Consider the following 25,277-nt stretch of genomic DNA (forward strand, 5'->3'; position numbering starts at 1 on the left):
CAGACAGGGTTCCGATCGGCACGGGAATGTGTGGACGCTACGTAGTGGGGTGCATGGCTGGTTTACACGGGTTCGCACTTCCACACGCAGATTTTCCGAGTATTATCCGACTTGTGAAAAATAGTGCACATGTTGTTGGGGTGTAGTTGACAGTTGCGGGGGACCCTGCGCAGGGTCCCTGAGGTGCAGGCCTTCTGGCTGAAATCCTATGAAACAGACTTATGTTTGGCGTCCCTTTCATATCCATGAGAATTGTCGGACACATTGATTCAAGAGAGAATACCTTGACAGACAAGTGGAGGTGTACAGTTTTCCGACTCCGGGAAATAAGAATTATGAGGTAGCCAAAGGCACCTGTATATTAGACCTCATCCGCACAGTGGTATTTTTCGCGGTTCTCAACGTCCCTAATTCAGCGGTTTGGACACCAGATAGAAATTGAAGACTCACAAAATGGGGGATGAATTGAATTCCTAGAAAAATTGTTATGTCCTGAAGATGGCCTGAGAAACAATTGATTGACAGCACCTGAGATTGTGCAGTACAAGTGGTATAGGCCAAAACATATGTCGACTTGAAAGGAAGCATTCATTTGGTTGTCTTCCTATCTCAACTGCAACATTAGAACATCGGTTGCAACTATTGGATTATATTTGATCAGCACTATATAACAGAACAGTTAGCACAGGGAGGACAGGAAAGATTAAAAACTATCCTAACCCCCCTTACACTAATTCAATGAATGTGATAGTGTGAACACTTAATGGTCAATTTATGTGCCCCTCAAAAGGTTTCTTCGAAAAAATTCTCAGATAAAATTATATTGAATGTGTTTAAAAAAATATATTGTACGCAATAACCCACCTGCATGCATGACAGAATATGACAGGTTTTGTTTTATGGTCTATGTATAGGTTCCAGGTGATCACAAGTGTTTTATGTATGTTTTAAAGTAATATTGACTGTATAGTTTGATATATAGAGAAATTGTTTCCTTGAAAAGAGCTGTTTCATCTACAAAATGATTAAGTAGATACACATGTCTTTGGGCCTCATTACACGGATGGCGGAGAACCATGGCGCTATTAGCGCCATGGTTCATGCCGGTAAAATACCGGCACCGCCTTGGTGGAAAGGGGAATTACCGCCCCATTCCAAGGTTGGAGGGGCGGTAATTCCCCCTTCCACCATTGCCCTTCCCCATTTTTGTCCCATAGGGCTCAATGGGAATGGGGAAGGCGCTAATTACGGTACCGTAATTAGCTCCCTGGGTCCCTTTGCGGGTTGGTTTTTAACGCCTGCAAAAAGCAGGCGTTAAATCCCCCAACCCGCAAAGGGACCTCGTAGTAAGGCAGTAAGGATTTACCGGTACCAGTATTTTACCGGTACCGGTAAACCCTTACCGCCATCCGTGTAATGAGGCCCTTTGTCTCGTATCCACTGGGGGACATTAGAGAGGAGTAGTCGATCTGAGTATTTTCTTTTTTTGTGAACTCTCCCTGTTGTTCAGAATCGACCCCCGATAACAAAAAATAGGGAGTACCCAATTTATTAGTCAGCATGACAAGGAGCAGAACTGTCTGAAAATCTACGGCGAAACAAATATTCATTATAAAATTACCCCAAACTCCCCTGACAACGCTGCTGTACATGTGGTACTGTGTGAACTGTGCACATAAATGGACCTAACTGGTATCCAGCATCATCCTTGTGGTTAACTACAGTCACATGTACACTATAATCAAAGAGTGTCAGGAAGCCATACACTTTAAGACCTGCGCTCTACTTCAAGAAGAAATCTGATTGGTGCTATGTGGCAATATCACGAGGGCAGAAGGACCTCCTAGAAAGAGGACCATACAGGGAGGGTGCTTAAAAGAGAAAAATCAGCAGATGTTCTGCCCTTTACTGGATAAGGGTTTGATCCATCGGGCCCCTTAAGCTAAACATGTTTCAATGTCGTTTAGAAATTCCATCTAAAGTGTAATTACCCTAGAAGCAACCCAACTGGCCCTTACACTGGGATATGCTTTCAGGCAAAAAAACACGTTTCTGGTCTAACCAGCCAATGTGCATGTTTGATAGGGGAAGCACGGGTTCTCCTTTTACTGAAGCTCTTTGTCGGAATGTTATATCGTGCTATGTTACTAGGTATTTGTAGAGTGCACTGTTGCCACAGAAGTGGCCCCCTTGCCCATTTGATTATCCTGGGCCAGTTAACCAACAATCACAACAGTCGGCTAAGGACCACAACAAGAGCTTAACAAGCATTGACATGGCCAACAGTTTGGGCTTTTGTGTAGGAATGGGAAAGACACTTGCCAGACAATGCCATAGTGGTATTAACTGGCCACTGATAGTAGCAGCTGCAAAATGGTGAAAGTAGGGTGGCATCTAATAGCAATGCCTGGCAAATGCTTACTACTTATATGCAAGACAAAACTTTTGCCTTTGCCAATGCTTGTTTTTAACAGGACTTCAATGAAGGACACGCAGAGTGCTCATAAATCAAGTGGTTGAAGGAAAACCTGGTAAAGACATTTGTATTACATGAATAGCGCATTTACAGCAGCAATTAAGTAATCAACCCTCAGAAGACTGCTCTGAAAAAACACTGGCAGGCACTTCAAACACAAAGTTTGATGGTAAGCTGTTTTGGGCGGGCAGGGGCAGAAATTGGGTGGGAATGGCATTGTTCATAAGCATGGCCATGGGCAGTCAATGGGTGGGCAAATAGCCAAACAACACCTACAAACTTTGTGTCCCTCCTCATATGCCATTTCTCCCTAGCTGTACTCTTATGCAATAGTTCCAGCTTATAGATGGTGCAAGCACCACCCAACAATCCAACAAAAAGGTGGGTTTTCATAGATCTTCACTAGGCATATTGATCTTTGGTGCTGGATTTCGATTGATGGCCCTCCCAAAGCCCAGGCACCAAGATACTGACAAGATTCAGAAGATACTTCCCCCATGTGTTTCTTTCCAAACCCTGAAATATGCGCAGAAACAATCAGCTTCTAGGTTTCGGGCAATATCCTGTTTTTCTTCCCTCCCTCCCCTCCAACTACTCTTATTGGCATTTCTTCATGCACAGAAAACATGCATTTTAATGGAAAGTATTTTACTACCCCCACCCCATCCTCCTCGCCTTATTCCTGCGGCCTGACCTTTTCAGCCTAAATGGTGCTGCTGCATTCTCAGCAGACATGCTACATCTCTTAGCAAACGGGATGCCTGGCGCGGGGCAGCAGCACCATTAAGGCTGAAAACATGAGGAGATGCCCCCCGCCAGGCATCCCTTTTAGGTAATAGATGCAGAGATCAGCACCCTCTCCCCTGCTACAGGTGGGAGAGGGTGCTGATCTCTACAAAAGGCTGCCTGGCGGGATTGCCTGTAAGCCGGGGCTCGGCAAGGGGGCGTGGCCTTGCTAAGCCCCGGCTCGTTTCCCTGTGTCACTTAAGGCCCTGGATAACTTTATTGTACAGACAGATGTTGGAATGTATACTATGCCTTGCGGTAGGCAACATGGCGTTGAAGTTTTGTGGAGTACTTTCAAGTGGCAACAGGTATTATTAGGAGTTACACCAGGATCATGTTGCTAAGCACCTACATCCACCTATATTATTTACACTACCTATAGCATGTATATGTGCCATTTCTGCTGAGTGCTTGGTGTGGTCAGGGTTATCGCTTCATCGCGTCTCATTCTAATGGCCATGTATTTCCTACTGAGGGAGTGAGTTCCTTCACATAGACACTTACATAATCTCCAGTCTTTTCTGGAATGAGTCCTGCCACAATCAAATTAACCAGAGTGATTAAGTCTAGGAAATTGGTTCATGGTCGTCTTTGCGGATAATGACTTCAGGAGGATATTTTTCAGCTGTACAGTGTGATACTACTATTTAGATTTATGAGTCAGCGCCTGGCATATTTTGCAGACACTGCCAAATGGGTAACATCTAGGTGCCCCGGGCTGAAATTGTACTGAATGAGAAGAGAAGGCGAGAGCAGAGATCCATTCCTTGCATATACAAAGAAATCAAAAATGACTTTAATTTAGCTTCAGTACGGCGAAGTGCAAAGCCCTGTACCCCGCTTGCGCGTTGTTAAAGCTAGCAAGTAATGGATAGGCAATGTCCATCAAAGAGGGTGATGTTGAGAGGTCCACTGGAGCAAAACCGCCATCCATGGCTCTCGAGCTCTGCAATAGTCGCCCTAAGTGCAACAGATATGCACCGGCGTGGCTCCAAACATGCTGCGTCAATAGTCCCACAGTACACACCACATTGATGGTTCCCAGTGAGGACCACACCTGTCTGGGCTTGCTTGTGGTCTTGTGCAGGAGGGATGGCGCCTTTTTTGGCAATGCTACCTCTTTTGAAGTAGTCTGCATACAAGCCTACAAGCCTGATTTGCATATGGTGTTCCCCGTCTCTAATAGCGTGACCGGCCCACAAAAGATGGTTTGGTTGGTTGGCTAATGCAATGCCAGTCTATTTTCTTCATTTAAAGCCTCCACCACTATTCAGTATTGCGAGAGCTCAACTGAAGACAAGATCGCAGTACGAGTCTTACCATGGCTGGTAGAAGCCACTGTGCCAACACCTCAGCGATTCTTCTCAGTCTCTGTGTTTAATTAAAACTTTGTGGCCTCAGGAGGTGGAATGGTCTGCTTGCAGGAAAGCCCTCTGCTGAAGGGAATATCCTCTGATCTTAATGCCCCCCACATAAGTCCCATAATTTAAGATATTGGCAAGTAGCTGTGGGCCATAATGCTAAATTCAAACCCCCCTGGGTCGAAATATAGAGGGACACGCCTGGTGATCGGTACTGTCTCGCACTCCGGTAACTGCCTCACCACTTTGGTTACAACATCACTCATTCCATTCCATTCTGGCACCTTCTCACACAATGCACTGCTATTCTCAACATGACCAGGGCATTTGAGGGATACTTGTTCCGCTTGTTCAACACGCATGAAATCACAGACAAACCCTGCAGTTCCATGCTGCATCCTTACGGGCATCTTTACATACATCTGGTAACTCAGTTTGAGACATTCTTCATTTCATAAAAAGGCCTCATTTGATTTGACCTCACAAACCCAATGTAGCTCTTTACAATTTACAAAGGATTGTTTCATTTGTGCACAACCCTAGAGCAATCTCAAACCCAATACTTTATCACTATTTCTTCCAAACTGAGAGCTTGACAACTTTATTAGGCATATTTCTTCACATATAATAAAGATTTCAAAGACAATTGATGCCCTTGTATATAGCAATCACAATTGAATAGAGTTCTACTCCCGTGATATCAGATACAGCAGGGCTCAAAGTGTGTACTCGCCACTAGCCAATGTCTTGGCCAGTAAGGCATGGTGTGCTTTGTGCATGTAGATAATTGAGGGGGCAAGTGACTTTTTATGCCTCGCTCGTAGCTTGCAAACTTAAATGTTACCCCGACGGGCAGAACTTAATGCATCTAATGTGTACCCACAAAGTATACACGATATCCTAAGGTCACAAATCTGTCATTTCAACAAAGACCGTAAGTAACTTTTCGTCAATGGGTAATAATACACACATGACCAAAAAGGGAAAGAATGTACACATTCCAAAATGGCGTACACGCGTTTCTCACTTGTCATGTCTACAATTATGACTTACTGCATGTTTTTCTTCAGGGTTTAGGGGCCATTTATAGTGCTGTAACTGTGGTGAAAAAAGCCATGCGTATCGATTGGTTACCTGTTATTATTTATTAATGTATCAACTTATTCCAGAAATCATGACACACAATTTGCACTCACCACTAGCCATCGGGCAGCGATAATTGACTGTTGGTGAGTAAGAAATGGCATGCTGTGTGAGGGTGCCAGCATTGGGCTTGGCATGGTATACAGTAGCGCAGTACTGCTGGCAGAGGGAGGTATGTATATGTGGCTGGCAGGTATTGTTGAAAGAGACACGTCTTTAGTGTTTTGCAGAACTGGAGGATGGTGGGGGTATTTCGAGCCTCTGACCAGATTGAATTCCAGATGGTCGGGGAGTGGAAGGAGAAGGCCGGCTTGTGAATCTTCTCTTTGAAGGCTAGCTTGGACTTCAACGTTTTAATAGTTTTACTACAAGAGGCACGGAAGTCTACAGACACGTGGAGCTTAGCCGCCAAGAATGTTGGTGTTCCACTACAGTCTTCTTTGCAGGTGATACATGCAGTGTTGAATAGGATCCTGGTGGGCAGGCGGGGCAAGTGAAGTTTGTGCAGTGTAGGAGGGAAACGGTGCGGGCCTCTGTAATGAGGCGGGAAGCAGCATGGTGGGCTGCCTTGAAGGGCGCCGGGTGAGCGGCTGGAAGCCCAGTCATGAGGGTGTTTCCCCGATGATGTGTGAGATAACAAAGTCTCGGACTGCTGTGCTGAGGGCATGCGGGAGGGTGGTGAAGGCTTTGATTTTGCATAGGTTGGTTGTAGTGTTAGTCGGCCACCAAATCCTGTATAAGGGAAGGCTTTCCTGCTTCAGAAAACAAGGCAGCAGTGTTGCTGGGTGCAAGGCCGTGTGGTAGTGAAGATGTGGGTGCCGCACGTTTGCATACCATGATCGTGTTGTTTTGCTGGTAAGAGCAATACGTGGCAGTGTGCACTCGAGAGTGGTAGAGCAAAGTGTTGTTGTGTTGGTTGAAGGATTCTGTGGTAGTGAATGCCTGTATGTTTCAGAGCACAGGCTTGTGGCCTTTGACATAATATGCAGGAACAGTCTTTGCTTGGGTGTTGTAGAACGCTGTGCTGTCGTGTTGGGTGTACAGCCATGGACCAGTGGAGTCTTATGTGCAGCAAAGCACTATAATGTTGGGTATGGATGCTCTGAGGTAGCCACAGTGTGTGTGTGAGATGCAGTGCATAGGGCTGTGGTGTTTGGCATGCTAGTGACGGTGTGAGCTGCAGAGCACTGTGATGTTGGGTGTAGGGCTCTGTGGCAGAGAAGGGGTGTGAGGACTCTGGGCTAGTGGAGCACAGGGAGCGCTGGTGCTGTACATGGCACTACGTGATGTTGTGGTGAGCTGCAGATCACAGTGCTGTGGGGTTTGGAGCAGGGCACTGGGACAGAAAAAGCAAGCACAGCTACAAATCATGAAACACGAAACAGTATTGGGGTAGCAGGGGAGAGGTTCATATGCTAATGGTACCCCAGGATCGTTACCCACCGCCGCCCGCTCCCCTGTGCCCCCCCCCCCCACACAGTGCCTGCGTCCAACTCTCGAACACATCTACAATCCATTCACTCTGTGACCCTCTTCGACAAATTCCAAGAAAAACAATCCCCGCCGGTGGAGCCCACAAGAGCACCTCTATGGTACGTGACATAACAGGAGGGCCCATTCATCCTGCTTCTTTGCTATTGGGTAGGCGCCGCATGCAGCAGGGCAACCTACCAGCAATGCAGAAAAAGCAGTGCATAGCCTTCTCAGAAGATGTCTTACCTCACATGCATAGTCGGGAGCAATGTCTGCCCGTGCAGTGCTTGTGCTGGGTTGTGAACAAACGTTACGATGGGGAAAGAACAAAGAAGAGCATTCACTCTATCCGGCCGAAATTATGCATGATGCGTTTTTCAATGAGATTTTGAGTGCATCCATGTTGTTTGCATTGTTATGTGCCACAAGCCCACAACGATACGTGCACAACGCCTAACATATAAGACGCGCGAGCGCAGCAAAGGTCCCATCGTACCGCACACGACACGTTGCTTCGAGTACAGTGAATGATGCTCGTGTGTTGCCTGACCACATCTGTTTCGTAATATTACAACTGAAACGGAGATCTACGTGGGGCTTCGTAATACTGTCATGTATAGTACCCATGAACGACATGGCACACACTTATATGTGCTCACGCCAGAATAAACACAGAAATGCAAGCTGTATCTCTCTATCTCTACGCCCCCACCCGACAGATTAAACCCAAAACAGCCCATTGGCAGTTATAGCACAATGCAGGAAGGGATGGGGGAATCAATCGGAGCGACAGTGCGCTACTTACGAGCGTCGAGCTTGCCTGTGTGTGTGTGTGTGCACGGCGCCGCGGCACACTGGATTCTGTCAGTGCAAGCCCCACACAGCCAGCCTTGCTCATGCAGCTCTTCAGGGCAAACTGTGCAGAAACAGAGCCAAGGGGTGGCTTCGTGGGGAGTCTAGGAAATGCGGTCAAGGCTAGGGCAATGAAAGCGTCCCAGTTTATGCCGAAGTATTGTATACCCCTGCTGGGCCCCGTGGTGTCACGCAGCGAGCATTGCCTTTCTATAGGCGAGGAGGATGCTTCTAACGTTGTGACAGACATGAGGAGGCGGGGACCTGAGGTGATCCGGCCAGCCAATCACGAGACCGCCTCAGCTCAACCCAGCTCATCAGCTGCTCGCCTGGAGGAAACGCGACCTATTACTCAAACCCTACTCACAAAATTGATTGAGGTGTTGCCGTCACATGTTTTACAGTATATTGTTCTCCTGTTTTTGTAGCCATTCGTTTTTTTTTTTAGGGATTTGGCACACGGACCGACTTTAATGCCGAAGAATTCAGATTTATTGAATGAACATTAATGGGGATTATATTAAGTGATAAGGAACTGTTTCAACCTTTGGTGTTCGTAAAACGTGACACAAGCTTTTTATCGCTTTTGTGTTTTCAATAGCCATTGGTGTGTGTCTTGGATACAGCACGTTCTATATTTGATGCGGCGCTCTGATTCACATCGCATGCCAGCAGGGAACGGTAGCAGCATGCCTTTCCCAACGACCACGAATGATCAAGGACAGCTAATGTTTAATCACTAAAAACATTTTACGATTGTCTGACACCTAAGTGTTACCTCTCAACTCACACGCTTTTGGTGGGCGTTGTAGTGTCGTCACCGCCCTCATGTCACGTGGTGGGGCAGCGGGAAGGGGAGGAGCAAGCAGGGCAAGGGAAATGTCAGTTCCTCTGTAGTTTTAGCAGAATAAAGTTGTGTTGCACCCCAGCTCCCGTGTCCGACTCTCTGTGCATGCTTGGAGAACGAATGCAGGTAGAGCGTGAGAAGGTCCACAAGGGACACCATATTGGCGACGAGGCGGTATGAAAGCCCCACTACGCCAGCTACTTTTTGTTGCTCCGTGCTCGTGGCACATCAAACGCAGCGCCAATTGAGTCGCGGGCCGCCAGCACTGTAGGCGGTGAAAAGAGAAGGCGGGAAGGAGCACGACGGCACCCCACCAGCTGGCCACATCCGGGCGAGGCAGAAACCCTGCCGACGGCGACAAAGAACATCTGCGGGTGGAGCAGCGGCCCCCCATTAGCAAAGCTCTGGGCGGTTGAGAGGAAGATCTCCCGTAGATGGCAACAGACTGAGAGAGTCACCGACGAGCGGTGGAGGCGTGGTCCTCCTGCTCAGACAGCGTAACGAGTAAGAGCACGCAACACGCTCCCCGTTTCATCTCACCCCATCCGGCAGCGGTCAGAGGACAATTATCCTCCCGCCAAAACAAAAAACTATCATGAAGGCAGCCAGAGGCTTGCAAGCAAGGCAGCAAAAGCCCGCCCACCAGCACCTGCCACAGCGCCCCCTCCTGGGCCCAACATCACAGGAGAGCAAACTCTCCCACACACAAACATGCACAAAGGCAATAAAAGATCCATGCACAAGATGAAAAAAAATAAAAACATCTATATTATCACAGCGCCAACACCTGGGCCACAAGGATAAAGGGACCAGACCTGAACGAGGGAATAACAAGCCACCCCAAAACACGGGAGACCAATCCCCGTCTGGAGGTTACACCCACCCAGCATCTCCAGAAAAGCATGTCAGAAGAAGAGTCACTGACTGTTCCGTTCCAGTGACCCCTGCAAGAACACTTCCCCAGAAAATGTTGGACAGCCTATTATCCCCAACTACCTTCTAACTTTGACCTCACCGACACCAGCACCCTAGGATCACGTTGGAAGAGGTGGCTGAGGGACTTCGTGGTGTGCTTAAAAGCAGTCGGACTCATAGAAGATGAACAAAAACACAGCCTGCTCAACCACACAGTGGGCTCAAATGTGCGGGACATACTGGATGAAATACCAGAAGGCGACATAGACACTTACACCAGCCTAAAGACAACCCTCACCGACTATTTTACACCCCACACAAACGTAGACTATGAAAGGCATGTCGTCCACCCCACGAAACAAAGGTGAGACCATGGACGCATTTGTAATGAGGCTAAACCTAAGGATGAAACACTGTGATTTCAACAAATATTCAAACGAAGAGGCCCTTCGGTCACAGATCATAGCAGGGTGTGAAAGCGCAGATTTCAGGAAGCGACTGCTACAAAAGCCACACAACCTGAAGGAAATACTACACCCGGCTCGCTCAGAAGCCGCACTGGTGGCACAGGTGGAAGGACTCGAAGATATAAAGATCACACATGGGAAGCAAGAGAACATTAACAAAGTAGAAGGTGCCGCAAGAAACAACAGCAATCCATTTTGCTACAGGTGTGGGCACGAGTACCTACATGAGGGGCAATGCCCTGCCAAGGGCCAAACATGCTCTGTCTGCGGAGGGGAAAATCACTACAAAGCCATGTGCCTGATTTTTCACAGCAAAATGCAGGGGAGCAGTGAGGAACGGAAAATCCACACCAGAACAGGAGCAAGGTCAGCGGACCCACTCCGAACAACACATCAACCCCATGACTTGGCACGTCCCTGACCTCGCGACAAGCAGCCCGAGAGAAGACAAGAAAGAAGAGAATGGAGTGACAATAAGACTCCAGCATCCAGACAAAGAAGGAGACCACAGCGGTACGTCAGGTACCTCACAGAACAATCACTGTCCGACAGTGTATCAAGTGCATCCTCGGAAGACAACGCCCGTAGAAATGAGAGACACCAAGAGGAACCACAGAAAAGGGTTATCTGTATGCTCTAGAAAACAAGACAGTGAAAGAACACAGCCCAATACTCATGATCCAAGTTAACCAGATAGCAGCCGAATTCCTAATAGACACAGGGCAACAGTAAATGTAATCAGCGAGGAAGTATACAAACGCCTACCCCATGCCCAGGGCTTTAAGTGGGCCGGGGCCTGCCGGGGCCGGGCCCCGGCAGTCTCCAAAAAGTGGGACTGAGCCAGGGCCCTGCCAGGGCCCCCCCTTCCACTGCACGCAACATTGGCGGGATGCATTATCCCGTCGCGGCGGCAGCCGCGACGGGAGGTGCGCCTGCCATGAAGTCAGGCGATCTGACAGAAGTGGCAGCCAACCACAGCGATGCTGTGCCTGGCTGCCACTTCTGTAAGTCATAGTAACTGCCTCTGGTGACCTCTGGCGTGAGGGGTCACCAGAGGCAGTTACTGTCCCTTTGTTTCCCCAGGTCGCCGAGGCGTCTTTAACCCTCGGAGAACCTGGGGATTCCTCGACATTTTTCAAGGTTTATGAAAGATGGCTTGAAAAGTACACAATTCAAGCCATCTTTTATAAAGCTTTGCCGACGGACAATTTTGTCCGTAGTCAAAGCTTTATAAAAGATGGCTTGAATTGTGTACTTTCAAAGCCATCTTTTATAAAACCGAAATGTTTAAAAAAAATGGCCTGAAAAGTAGGCAAACCGTAAGGTATGCACACACACATATATATGCATGTTATATATCTGTGTGCGTACCTTACTATGGTTTGTGTACTTTGCAAGCCATCTTTTCTAAACATAGAAATAGATATTTCTATGTTTAGAAAAGATGGCTTGCAAAGTACACAAACCATAGTAAGGTACGCACACAGATATATAACATGCATATATATGTGTGTGCATACCTTACGATTTGCGTACGTTTTAGGCCACACCCCCCACAAGCCACGCCCCCAAATGAGGGCCCCCCCTCGATTTCTTACCCCACTTAAAGCCCTGCCCATGCCCCTCGCCTACAACCAGCCTGAGCACACATATTCCCCTATGGCTCCAAGACACCTTTAGCCTGCAAAGGATTTCTCATGGCATCATGCCGCTACAAAGATCATGCGAAAGACATCCCCACGCACGTCCTAGAAGCCGCCACCGTCAGTGGGTGCATCCTAAGTTACCAAGCGGCCATTGAAATTGGACTAGTCCACATATTATATCGACTCATGGTGCACAAGTACCTGGACCCTACCGCGAGCATTGAGCAGGTCTTCCCTGCACTATTTAAAGGCTTAGGGAAATTGAAAGACTGACAAATTGAACTACACATCGACACCCACATCCCACCAGTAGCCCAACATTATAGGGGAATCCCCATCAACATTCAGAAGCAAGTGGAAAACGAACTAACAAAGCTACTGGAGGCAGACATTATTGAGCCAGCAGAAGGTCCCACACCGTGGGTGTCCCCCATAGTGCCCGTGCCCAAGAGAGACTCATCCGAATATGCGTGGACATGAGAAGACCAAATGAAGCCATCATGAAGGAACACCATCAAGCCCCCCGCATTACCGACATGGTACATCTCCTAAATGAAGGCACAGTCTTCTCAAAACTGGACCTTAACAAAGGCGATCACCAACTAGAACTCAGCAAGAGGTCCCGTTACATAACAACCTTCGTCACGCACCTTGGGCTATACAGATACAAATGATTGAGTTTTGGCGTATCGTCAGCGGCAGACGTTAACAGGCAGAAACCCACAACATAATCAAGCATGTGCCAAACTGCTGAATTACAGCGATGACATCCTAGTATTTGGCCAAACACAAGAACAGCACGATGACACACTTATGTGGGTATGATTGGCCTTACAGGTGGCTGAACTCACCCTAAACAAAGAGAAATGTCAATTTCGGAAGACAACACTCTGCTTCTTTGGCCACATCTTCTCAGAGAAGGGCATGACACCAGACGCGCTCAGGGGCGCTGTTGCACCTAACTCCACCTCTGACCTCAGGTCTTTCCTGAGACTTGAGAGCTATTGAATGCGTTATATCAGGGACTTTGCATCTGTCAGTGAGCCCCTCAGGGCACTCACCAAACTCAACACTGAGTTCATTTGGTCAACCAGGTGCCAGGAAGCGTTTCAACTCATCAAAGCCCGCATCGCAGATGCCAAGAACATGGCCTACTTCGACCCCAGGAAGACCACGGAACTCATCGTATATGCGAGTCCAGTAGGCCTTGAGGCCATACTTACTCAACTTGATGAAAAGGAAGGACATGACAAACACATAGTGTTGTATGCCGGCCAAAGCCTATCTAAGACCGAGCAGGCATATTCTCAAGCCGAGAAGGAAGATCTAGCAGTGGTTTGGGCCTGCAAACACTTTCATCTATTTCTTTACGGAAAGGCGTTCACTGTGGTCACGGACCACCAGGCATTGATCTTCATCTATGGCAACCCACAAGCCAAGATGCCGCCCAGAATAGCGCGGTGGGCACTCCGCCTCCCAGGACTACCAGTTCACCATAACACACGGACCAGGTAAAGAGCAGAACCCTGCAGACTTTCTCTCACACAATCCATGAAAGGGATGCAAGCCTGAGCTGTCCATAGCAGATCAATTCATACGATATTTCATCCAGAGCAACACACCCCAGGGTCTTGACATGGACCAAATAATATGTGAATCCAACGCTGACCAAGGCTTACAAATCATACTAAGATGCCTGGAGACGGGTCAATGGAAACAGTCGAAACAACTCAAAGAAACCATAGGTGAAGAAATAGGACAAGACATCACGTGTTTCCTAGCCGTCAAGGAGGAACTTGCGAAGTTAGACGAGGGTCTGCTACTGAAAGGCACCAAACTCGTTATACCACGCAACCTGCGACGAAAGGTCCTTGAGCTAGCACACGAAGGACACAGGGGTATAGTGTCCACGAAAAGAATGTTGCGGCAAAAACTGTGGTTCCCACACCTTGATTCACTAATAGAGGAACTGCTCAAGAACTGCCCCACCTGTGCAGACATAAAACCCCATACTGCACCTGAGACACTGTGCATGACGGCACTTCCTGAAGGAACATGGGAAGAGATAGCGGAAGACTACTTTGGAACACTAGAAGGAGGAGAGCACACAATAGTGGCAGTTGACGAGTATTTGCGATGCCCAGACCTGCAAATAGTACCGTCCAAGTCAGCACACCGTGCCATTCCTGCGCTCGACAGGATGTTCGCCACGTATGGCATACCCAAAATGGTGAAGACTGATAACGGGCCCCCTTTCACAGGGCAGGACTTTAAAACCTTTGCAGAATACAATGGATTTCGACATCGCAAAATAACACCTTTGTGGCCACAAGCAAATGGCACGGTAGAGAGATTTATGAGTAACGTCAAGTGCACCACTCAAATTGCACGGGGGAACCCGTAGAAAAACTGTTGTGCCAGCTAATGCGAGACTAAAGAAATGCCCCACACAGCACCACTGGAAAACCACCCTCAGAGGTGATGTTTGGAAGAACAATCAGAACAAGACTGCCACAAATCACAGCGAATGAAGACCGATATGAAGACTACCCAGAAATGCGAAGTAAAGATGCTCTCATGAAAGAAGACATAAAAAGGGCCGCTGACACAAGACGACGAGCCAAGGAAAGTGACCTGGCACCCGGGGACATCGTCATAGTAAGGCAACCACAAAGTCGCAAGAACATGGCCGCGTTCAATGAGGAACTCCTCACGATTGTTAAGACAAAAGGGTCACTCATCACTGCGGAAGGAGAACAAAAATCTACAACAAGGAACTCATCCCACTTCAGGTGAATGCCAGAGATCATACCTGCAGCAGAGACCCACGCACCTGATGCCAGCCACATCTGGGACACATTTTATGAAGGGGACAGAGAAAATTCCGAATATGAGATGCCACTTGGGGTGCCTCCAAATCAACCCGCATGGATGGACATCCAGCCTCAGTGAGCCAGGAAGAAACCCCACCGGCTCATTGAGGAAATGAATTGAAGACAGGACTTCATGTTTAGTAACTGGGGGGTGTAGTGTCGTCACCGGCCTCATGTCTCGTGGGGAGGGCCACTAGGCAGCGGGAAGGGGAGGAGCAAGCAGGGCAAGGGAATCGTCAGTTCCTCTGCAGTTGTAGCAGAATAAAGTTGTGTTGCACCCCAGCTCCTGTGTCCGACTCTCTCTGCATGCTTGGAGAGCGAATGCAGGTAGGGCATGAGGAGGCCCACAGGGGACACCATAGGCATCACACACCGTGGAACACACAACATGTAATTAGTTTACTCATCGCCACGCCCCTTACGCGCCGATACATTTCAATGGGCACTAGGACCTCACCCCAAAAAATCGAGTGTTTTCAGGCACCCTGGGAACACAAACGCATACATGCCAACATTTTGGAGCACCTGAGAGGGAATTGTTGTCAAAGAATGGGTGAGAACTGAATTTTCAGATTGAATTGTGTTAGGGTTTAAATTATATTAGCAGTGAGAAAGTAAAAAATAGCAAACATTTTTTTAAGAAAAAGTGCCTTCTCACCAGGTCTATTTATCTATATATAGGAGGAATAATGCTCTTTTTTAAACTCTGTTACCTTTTATTGAATTTTCAGGAGGAATGAAGACATAAATAAAAAAAAAACATGAACATACAACAAATTGTTGATCTCTTATGGTGACACTGTGACAATCATTTTACATTAAGTCTTTGTGATATGCTCTGAGCTTCCGAGTTTCCCTCTCCCATTTCCTACCCTACACCCAACAACGGGGAAGGGACTCTGGCCCTCATTACAAGTTATGCCGGTAGCCATGCCGCAATTTGTGGCATGGCTGCCGGCAAAACCGCATCCGTGTCCTAGGAATGAGGACTTACCGGACCATTCCGAGTTCGGATGGCCCGGTAATTCCTCACTCGAGGACACGGACACGGTTCATCCCCATTCCCATTTCAGCCCCCATAAGGCTGAATGGGAATGGGAGAGGGAGTAAACAACGGGCCATTATGAGATGGCCCGTTGTTTGCTCCCTCTTCCCCTCGCGGGACCCTGTATGCACGCCTGGTTTCCCAGGCGTGCTTAACGTGTCCTGCGAGGGGACCTCGTAATGTGGCGGAACGGGTTGAACGGCGCCTCAGCCTTTTACGGCGCCGTTTAACTCGTTCCGCCAGGGTTGTAATGAGGCCCTCTGTGTTTTTCAACCCGTTTTATGACATTTTTGTTATTCTTTCCTCAATACACATACTTCATTTTGGAGGGAACCAATTTATATATAGTTTTCCCCATCAGGTCTCCTTAATTATATAATTATACGGCCTCTCCACCGTGTCATACCTTATGGGGGGGATGTATGCTGGTTCTTTTTATTTAGGGTCACCACCTGTCTGTGGTATTCTATGACGGGAAGCCATTCTGAATCTATGCAATTGTGGTGATAATGCAAATTCAGCGCGGTAAAAAGGTGTGAACTTATCCACTGCAGGATTAGCCCACTAAAAAGGGACAGGGCTTTGTTGATAGCCACACAGTTCTATGCACCAGGTTGGAGAGTGCCCTAAGTAATTGTGTTTCAAGTAAATAACTTAGAGGCGATAAAGTTTGGGTTACAGCTAAATATACAGGGCTTAACATTAGACAGAGGCACTGTAAAAAGGCCTCAAAGCTGGCTTTTTACTAGAAACAAATTCACATTTTATTAGTAGCCGCAGAGGATGGCAGCACATTGCAAACTGCATGTTCCCATGATCATACAGTAAGAAAGGAACAGCCTTTTGATACTTTTTTTGAGGTCAGGAAGTGGAGCTCATGGGTGCCGGGGAATGGCAGTGAATACACAATCATTTTATAATTCGGCATATAAGTTTATGAAACTTGTCACTGACGGTTTGAAAATGTCCAATGGTGGTTTCAAATTGCCCCTTTGAACATGTGAGACCTGGAAGAGATTTGAAGAGTTCCTAAGATGCAACATTAAAACGGCATCTTGTCAGTGGTTCTAGGCCCCTCAAGTGTCATGATCAGTTGCATTCCCATGAGAAACATATGGAGATGATCGGCGGCAGATGAATCATGTGGGAATTGTGTATGGGACTGTGACATCACAGAGGTGGTCGATGGTGATGTGGCAAGGTTTGCAGGACCCAATCATTTCAGAATAATGTATGACCCACTATAGGGAAATGACGTAGCTCTACCAATTAGCCTCACATCGGGGACTAACATAATGTTACAATGTGGTTTGATGCTAATTAGTTTGTATGATTATAAAAGCTCTTGTGTTAGGAGCGTATCTTTAACAGCGCCTTTCATGCAGTTCTGTTGCACATTCTGTGTGAATTTTGCTTTCGCTGCTGCTTCTAGGCCCAGAATAAAGAGCGTTACATCTTCCTTGGTGTACACTTCTTTTCCGGATTACTTTTGTAATTTTTATTGGTGAGTTCTGAGGCAACCCGCTGTACACTATTATGTGTTTCAGTCAGCATTGCTGTCATGCTCCCCATTTCATAAATTTCAAACGCTCTCAATTTCCTACATTTCAAACGCTTTGTTGACCCACTCTAAGTGTGTTGATGGGTAAGGCCTCTTCCAGAATATTGTTAAACACACTCTTGCGTCCAGCAGCAAGATCCTTGCCATGTGCTTAAGAGTGTGTTGTAGGTGCTTGGGAAGGTTATAGAGGCGAGGGGGAGTCGATAGAAGATGCATTATAGGCAAGTTATCATATGTTGGGGTATAGATTGTGCGGGCGTGAAATGCCATCTTAGAAAATAGCAGCCATTTTGAAATCGAGGCCTACCACTGCGCTACAGCCAGGGCAGTAGGGCCGGGCCCAGAATATAGAGATAAGTGCATGCAGGGTTGGGTTGCAGCCTGGGCAGCAGTGAGAAAGACCAAACCCGTAGAGGATCATAAACCTCTCATTGTCTCATACTATTAGCACTCGTATCCCAGAAGGAATGCGCCCTGCAAGGTCATGAGGGGGCTGAGAGCTCCCTGTGAAAAGTCATCCCACGAGAAGGAGGGCACGGGGCTCCGACCTTCACAGCCCAAACCCTAAATTATAGTCCCTAGATACCCCCATCTCAAGACCCCAGCATTCCAGTTTACCGGTCAACCCCACACTACGGACCATAGAACTGTTAGCATGCTAATCCATCAGGAGAACCACAGTGGAAAGGAGAGCCCACCCCACCTCCCTGGGATTTGTGCTGCGAGGTGCCAGGGAGGCAAAATAACAAATTTAAGCCCGGTGTGGGAAGAGCTGGAACGGCATCGACACGTCTGGGATCGAGCAAGGGTTTAGAGTAAACGTGACCTCGAAAGCAGCCTCTGCACCCATGTCTGCAGTACCAGGTGCATATTAATCCACAGATAGGGCATGTACTGAATTGTGTTAATAATTGCCAATTAGGAGCTTCACGCTTGATTGATTGATTGATTATTTAAAAAGAAGAATCCTGTGTGAAAGAAGTGGAGCAGACAAAGCTGGGACCAATTGCCTGGGATCCCATATGGAGCAGGCCGCCTATGTATAGGGTTGTACCAACCAGCTACTTGGATGTATAACCTATGTGATGAATGTCAGTTGTGACACTTTTTACCTTTAAAAACCACTGCTCATGCAGATTTTGTAAGAGTGCTCCATGGCAGCAGAGTTCTTTGGTGGCACGTATTTGTATTTTTGTGAGATTAAACCTTGTTCTCCTTGTAAAAGGTGTGATGGGTCTTTTACCCTAGTGGGTTGTATTATTTCTGGTCTGAGTGTTGAGGGGTTTCCCAACATTTTTGGTGACCCCGGTGTGATCCCAGGTTTCCCGCAAAGACGGAGGCTTCCAGGCCGCACATCTAGAGGTGCGGCGCCCACCTGCAGTGACCAGTCCCATGTGCGCAGCCCGTGGTGGTGTACAGGAGCCGTTTTCACAGAATTCCTGTCTGCTATTTGGAGCGGGGCACGGCTTCTAGGAAGGTGCAGGCCGTTATTGGGACCCCCCAAAGGAGCTTGGGAGAACATGCAGATATAAGTACACCTCTTGTGGGTGACAACAATAGGGGTTGACTTTGGGAGAGGAATATAGAGAATGGGGCAGTGGTGAATGAGTTTGTGCATGCGGTGAAGAGGAGGAAGCGAGAGTGTGTGGTATATTGAGGTGCAGTATGTAAAGACCATGTGACGTTTTATGGGTATTTTTATTATTATAAGTACATGAGAAGAGAAATAGAGAGGAGAGACCCTTTCCGAGACAGGGAAGTAGATGGCACCATATTTTGAAAGGTGAAAAGGAGAATACAAAAGTAGGTGCTCCGAATAATTAGAGAGCTCGGATTCCTGTGCCCAATATATCCCAGGTGGGGGAATAAGATGAAGTAGTGGTTGTTATTTTAGTTAATTGTTTTGGGGTTTTAAATTTATTGTGTAGCAAACGGGGGTCAAGGGAGGGCCTGTAGAAGAAGTAGTGTGGGTGCTGCATGTGAGGAAGAATGTGTGTGTGGGGGGAGTGTGAGTAGAGGGTGACAGGGGAATGGGAACGTAAGACTGGTAGGAACGTTTATGACATATTGCATTTTGCATATGGTTTGATCTTTTGTGAATATAAAGGTTGTCAACATGATGTAATGACTCTTTTATAGTATATGTGCAGTGCATTGCTACTGTATTATTGTTATTATTATTAATATTGTTATTATTAGTATTACTATCATTATTACTATAATAATAATAATTATTATAATAGTTATTTTATAACCCGCTTAATACCAGAGATTGGTTTCTAAGCACGGGATTGGGATTCAAACATGTGTAGCGCTGCATTGTCTTGCTTCCAAGACAAACGCATTGCCCCTGGGCTAGCCCCCATCACCCTCTCAATCTTAGAAAGATAAGATTGAGAAATACCATAACCAGTGGTTGGCAAAGACACAAGGGGGAATGTTTAGTCCCTCGCCAGAGCAGGGTACGAATAACAGGGGGATATTGGAACACATGTACACATTTTTAGCTGCTTAATACAAGGGTAAACAGCTTCAAGGGAAGAAAGAGATCTTAGAGTTATGTAGAGTATATAGAGGACAATGAGGGCAAATCCCAATGTGATAGTAGTTTAGCCCCGAGTGTAGTTAAAACAGTAGCACTTGAAAGAATGCAGGTAACCCGCCACATTTAGGGCTGTACCCAACTCTTCCCGCTACAGGATACACTAATTCAACATATGTGTCTTCATCTGCCACAGACCACCCCCATACCATATGTATCCTACCACTACTACACCCCAGGACAGAAAGCCACAGAAAGAGTTAGAGGACGCTTTGGAAGCAGCACAAGTGGAATTGGCACGGTTGAGAGTCCTCAGAGAAGGAGGGAGCAAATTGTGGTGTAACCTGGATAAATGGAGGGCCGGAGACATCTTGTTTAGATTTGAAAGCACAGTGATCCAGGATATTCATATTGAGAAGGGGAAGAGTGATGAACGAGGGGCAGTAAGTACAGGTTATGGGACAGTGAGGTCGGATGGAGGTACAACTAGGGAGCTCTGGGAATATGAGTGGGACACCATGGATGATTTAGAGGAGGAAGAGGATGCACTGTCAGTTACCCCATGGGTAGCGAGCTTGTGGGGTCTGCAGTTAAGGAACAGGTTTGGGCGCGGCCAGGAAGAAGGGAAGTGACGGAAGGAAGGCAAGACGAGTAACAAGCATGCAGTTGCCATTATTGCATAAAGGCCCTGGTAGGGCACAGTATGTCCCTTGGGCCCAGATGGACAAACATAATTTGATTAAAGCACTCCCACCCCTCAGCACGGGGTCTAGAAAATGGATATACGCTTTTGAAAAACAAACAGCAGTTTTCTTGTAGCAATCGTGCAAGTATCAGGCAGGAGGTGTTTGGGTAAAGGCTGGATATCCGGGAGTGAAAATAGATTATAATACACATGATGGGGCACCATTTAACAAAATCATAGCGCAGGTGTGGGACACACTGAGGAGGGCATACCCCGATACACCGGACTTGCAGTCCATAATGCAATATCTGATAGGGGATGATGAAGACCCTGCCCAGTACATTTTGAAGTTGTAGGAGCTCTGGCTAGGTGGCGGGCAGTGGTACGTTAGGCCTCAGCCACAGTATCCGGAGTGGGCAGTGTGGACAGGGAGGGTTTCAAGGGGTAAGCGGGGACAGAGGTGGATTTGGAGGAATGGTGCAGAGAGGGGGAATGGGAAAAGCTTAGTGTTTGGGTTTGCAGAAAGTGGGGTCATTTTGCAAGGGAATGTAGTGGTAGAATGGGAGTGGGATACAATCCATACACCCCACAGGTCCAGTATAACAACAGCAACACTTTCCCCTGCCTCTGATGCACACATACATACCATATAAAATGCATCAAGCATACACCCAGCTACCACCATGATGCCCACAGGCACAGCTGCCGGTGCTGTCTGGTGCCCAAGCTGCACCAATGGACCAATCATACAGCGCTCCTATGCCCGGAAGCAATTTTGTTCCAAATGGGACAGTGGCACCCTATCGGGGTGTGAGTGTGCTAGGAGGTAACCCTTTCATGTTCCCAGAAACCAACACATACCTTGAATAGGGCAGCCCAAAGAGAGCTCTTGTGTGCCTTGTCCTGTGCATGACTACCCACCCTGATTAGGAACACTTGCTGGGCACTGAGATAGGAAATAAGCAATTCATCTTTATGGTCCACACAGGTGCTACTAAATCATGCATCAGTGAAGGAAATTTCGTTATCGGGTGAAACTCTCAACACACAGGGCTCCTCTGGGGCTGTGGCAACGGTTCCATTTACAGAAGAGGTAGCTATCAAAATAGGAGGAAAAGTGGTGCATGCACCATTATATTCATAAACATCCCAATGAATTTGTAAGGGCGCGACATCCTGAGCAAATTGAACATGACAATATCATTTATAGAACAGGGAATAATATGTGCTACCCCAGGGATGTGTGCTATTAGGGCGATGGTGATAATACATGCAAGGGGAGGAGAGGTGGTTGTTCGCAGCATTCCCATCGACACTGATATGTTTGTGTATGGAATCACTGTTTTACTTGATGCAGTGCCCCAAATTGGAAAGGCATGCTGGCGGATACCATCTGATTTCATCTTTACGCCTATTGTGACCCCAGAGCTTGTGACAGGGACGATACTCTCATTGGATCTGCAAGAGCTGGTGGTGTCCGCAAAGAGGATTGTTATAGTGTGAACTGATTCAGATGGGTGTGAGTGCCACTGCATTTGCAATTGAGAAGAGCTCCATAATTGTCATGGAGTGTTCTGTAACACTTTACATGGAACATGCAGTATTTTCCAACCTTGAGCGATCTAAGTCAACTTTGACCATACAGCGGTCATCTGCGTATGAAGTAATTCTATCCAGCCCAAATATTCACATAGTGCAGAGCAAAACAGTGAACCCTGCCACCTTCCTGACCGAACTGTGTACAGAGGAAGACCTTGTTAAACGTGACTGTGTAACATTTAAGGAGGGGGAGGATAAGGACATAACGAAAGCAAAAGACAGTCCACTCGAGGGGGAGTGCTGTTGCGTCGACGGGTCAGTGACTATTTACAAGGGGACATGCTTGAGACATACTGGTGTGGCCATGGTCTGCCTGGTGGATGGAGAGTATGAGGTGGTGGTGCAAAAAGGTTACCAATGCACTATTCCGCTGAACCAGCAGAGCTTATTGCGCTTATTGAAGTGCTTCTCGTGTCCTGGGGGTGCCAAATGACTATCTATTCTGACTCTGCCTATGTCACTACGACTGTGCAATCACGGTTAGCACGGTGGAAAAGGAGAGGGTTCAGAAGAGCTGTGGGGTGAAATATAGCCACAGAACCTACGGACCATAGTGCAGGCCCTTGTGGTCTCACACATTGATGGGGAAATGTCAGGGGTTGAAACCGCTCACTTGGCTCCCCTAAAAGCAGACCACCATACTGCAGCATGTTTTATTACGGGTGCATGGAAATTTGACCGACTCACCCCTGTACTGTGCATTGGCTTTCTCTCCAGGCCAGGGTATTTTTGAAGACTGTATATATCATCTTCATAGCCATCACAAGTAGCACACCAGCGTACCTGGCCGCTAAGCTTCACAGATTTGGTGGCACACGCTCCTCCTGCAGCAAATAGACCAAACGGCTTGAATCACAAATAGTCCGCAAGGAGAGGAACCAAAAGTCATATCCTGACTTCAGGGTAGTCTTGTACTTCCACCTCTTGCAGGAGATTGTTATCCCTTCTCCATCGCCTTATGCTGCGACCCTGACTTCAGGGTAGTCTTGTACTTTCACCTCTTGAAGGAGATTGTTATCCCTTCTCCATCACCTTACGCTGCGATCCTGACTTCAGGCTCAGGGTAGTCTTGTACTTCCACCTTTCCCACCTCTTGCAGGGGATTGTTATCCCTTCTCCATCGCCTTATGCTGCGATCCTGACTTCAGGGTAGACTTGTACTTCCACCTCTTGAAGGAGATTGTTATCCCTTCTCCATCACCTTACGCTGCGATCCTGACTTCAGGCTCAGGGTAGTCTTGTACTTCCACCTTTCTCACCTCTTGCAGGAGATTGTTATCCTTTCTCCATCACCTTACGCTGCGATCCTGACTTCAGGCTCAAGGTAGTCTTGTACTTCCACCTCTTGAAGGAGATTGTCCCGGGAGGATAGCTCAGCGGCAACATGCGCGCCTTGGAAGGAAGACGACACGAAGCAACACAGGTTCGATCCCCGGGTCCGCCCTTAGAAACCTCTGGGTGTTTAAGAACGTTATAAATACGCAACTAAGACAAAAAAAAACAATTACTCATCCAAAAAACAAACAATTCCTGTAACAGCGCCTCGATGCCTGTGGGCTGTGTGAGCGCTTTAAAAATGTAAAATAAATAAATAAATTGTTATCCCTTCTCCATCGCCTTACGCTGCGATCCTGACTTCAGGGTAGTCTTGTACTTCCACCTCTTGCAGGAGATTGCTATCGTTTCTCTGCCTGAGTGTCTGTCGAAAGCTGAATCCCTGCTCTTGGCTCTTCTGGACAGTGGGGGAGTTCTCCTATTGCATCTCCAGGGAACTGACACGTTTAGCTCATCAAATAGATAGCCTGTTCATGACCATGGGAGAAGCGTAAGGAGGTCTTGGATTGGACATCAGCCGTTTTCCCTCCGGGAAGATGTTCTCTTTCTCTCCAGGTGATGTTCTCTTTCTCTCTGGGTGATGTTCCTTTCCCCACTAGGATTCAGGGAGGTGCCACCAGGGTGTGTAGCTGCTTCATGCGACAAGGCATGGGAGCATCTATCATGGATATCTTTTGAGCCGCTAATGCCATCCTTCAGTCACTGAATGGTTTATCACGTTGTGATTAAAATCCTTGGGGACACAGTAATCCCCATGTTATTTGCGTTCTTTCGTCCCAGTACTTACAGCTTGCCTTTTCCTGGGCTTGGGTCACAAACTCGTGGGTATGTTGTCACGAGGAGTGTGGATAAGAGAACTCCCTTCTAGGGAGAGGGGAGAGGGGAATAGGGGTGGAGCCAAAAGAGTTTTTGATTAGAGCAATACACTTCCATAAAAAATGTAATACATCACCCCGTATGTGCAGAGTAGTCCACATACAATTCTTCTTTGGCAGTCACGTGAATCAGGAAAGGCATTACCTCCAGAAAATGAAGTGTCCTACATCTCATTGACGTTAATCAGAGTGATACCGCCATCGATAAACACTCTCAACTGTCTTCTCATTTTACGAGCTCTATGGCTCGTGGCTGCAAAAATAATAGCGACTGTTTATTGCCACAGATAAAGCACGTGTACAAACCCGCGGCGGGGCACGCCTTTCAGAGTTAGACTCTTCCAGGGCATAATTCCGCCATTCAAAGCAGATATAAGGAAAGATTAACTGCAATGGCCGCGCGCCTGCGCACGAGTCAAGCCCCTTTCCATTCACGTTCTTCCAACTGTAGCAGGCCTTGGTGGCCTGCTCCACCCTTTACTCAACCAATTTACTGGCATCTCTTCGCAACTTGTGGTCAGAGTTTGTCAGGCATTCTAGCTCATCCTATATGAATGCCCCGTATTCAAGCGTTACTCTCACGCTCAACAGCCTCGTACACTTGAGCTTGCTTTTACTATAGGACTTGCTGATACCATTTTTTTTCTGTTTTGGGTCCCTGCAAATAACAGGTGTTGAATACGCAATGTAATGTTATTCAACGTATCTAGCCTAGGATTTAAGCCAGTGACTTGCACAGTAAAAACATGCTTGGGAGGAAAAAAAATCAATTTTGGATGTATTATTTTAATAGTAG

The 25,277-nt window shown here is 47.3% G+C and overlaps 1 protein-coding gene across 5 annotated transcripts in view; it reads right to left on the minus strand.

Annotated features, from left to right (window-relative positions):
• Positions 1-8,232, minus strand: part of LPIN1 (lipin 1) — a 369,397-nt gene extending 361,165 nt beyond the window's left edge. For 2 of the 5 annotated variants that reach the window (XM_069605954.1, XM_069605950.1), the window contains exon 1: positions 8,045-8,231. In XM_069605954.1, the coding sequence (XP_069462055.1) occupies positions 8,045-8,137 (93 nt within the window). In that variant the 5' untranslated portion in view covers positions 8,138-8,231. Of the gene's footprint in view, positions 1-7,485; positions 7,504-8,044 lie in introns of those variants that run through there. The other 3 variants (XM_069605951.1, XM_069605953.1, XM_069605955.1) reach the window with 3 other exon arrangements.
• Positions 8,233-25,277: the final 17,045 nt, after the last annotated feature.

Source organism: Ambystoma mexicanum, chromosome 4p (genome assembly GCF_040938575.1).
Source record: "Ambystoma mexicanum isolate Mex_15411 chromosome 4p, UKY_AmexF1_1, whole genome shotgun sequence".
NCBI lineage: Eukaryota > Metazoa > Chordata > Amphibia > Caudata > Ambystomatidae > Ambystoma > Ambystoma mexicanum.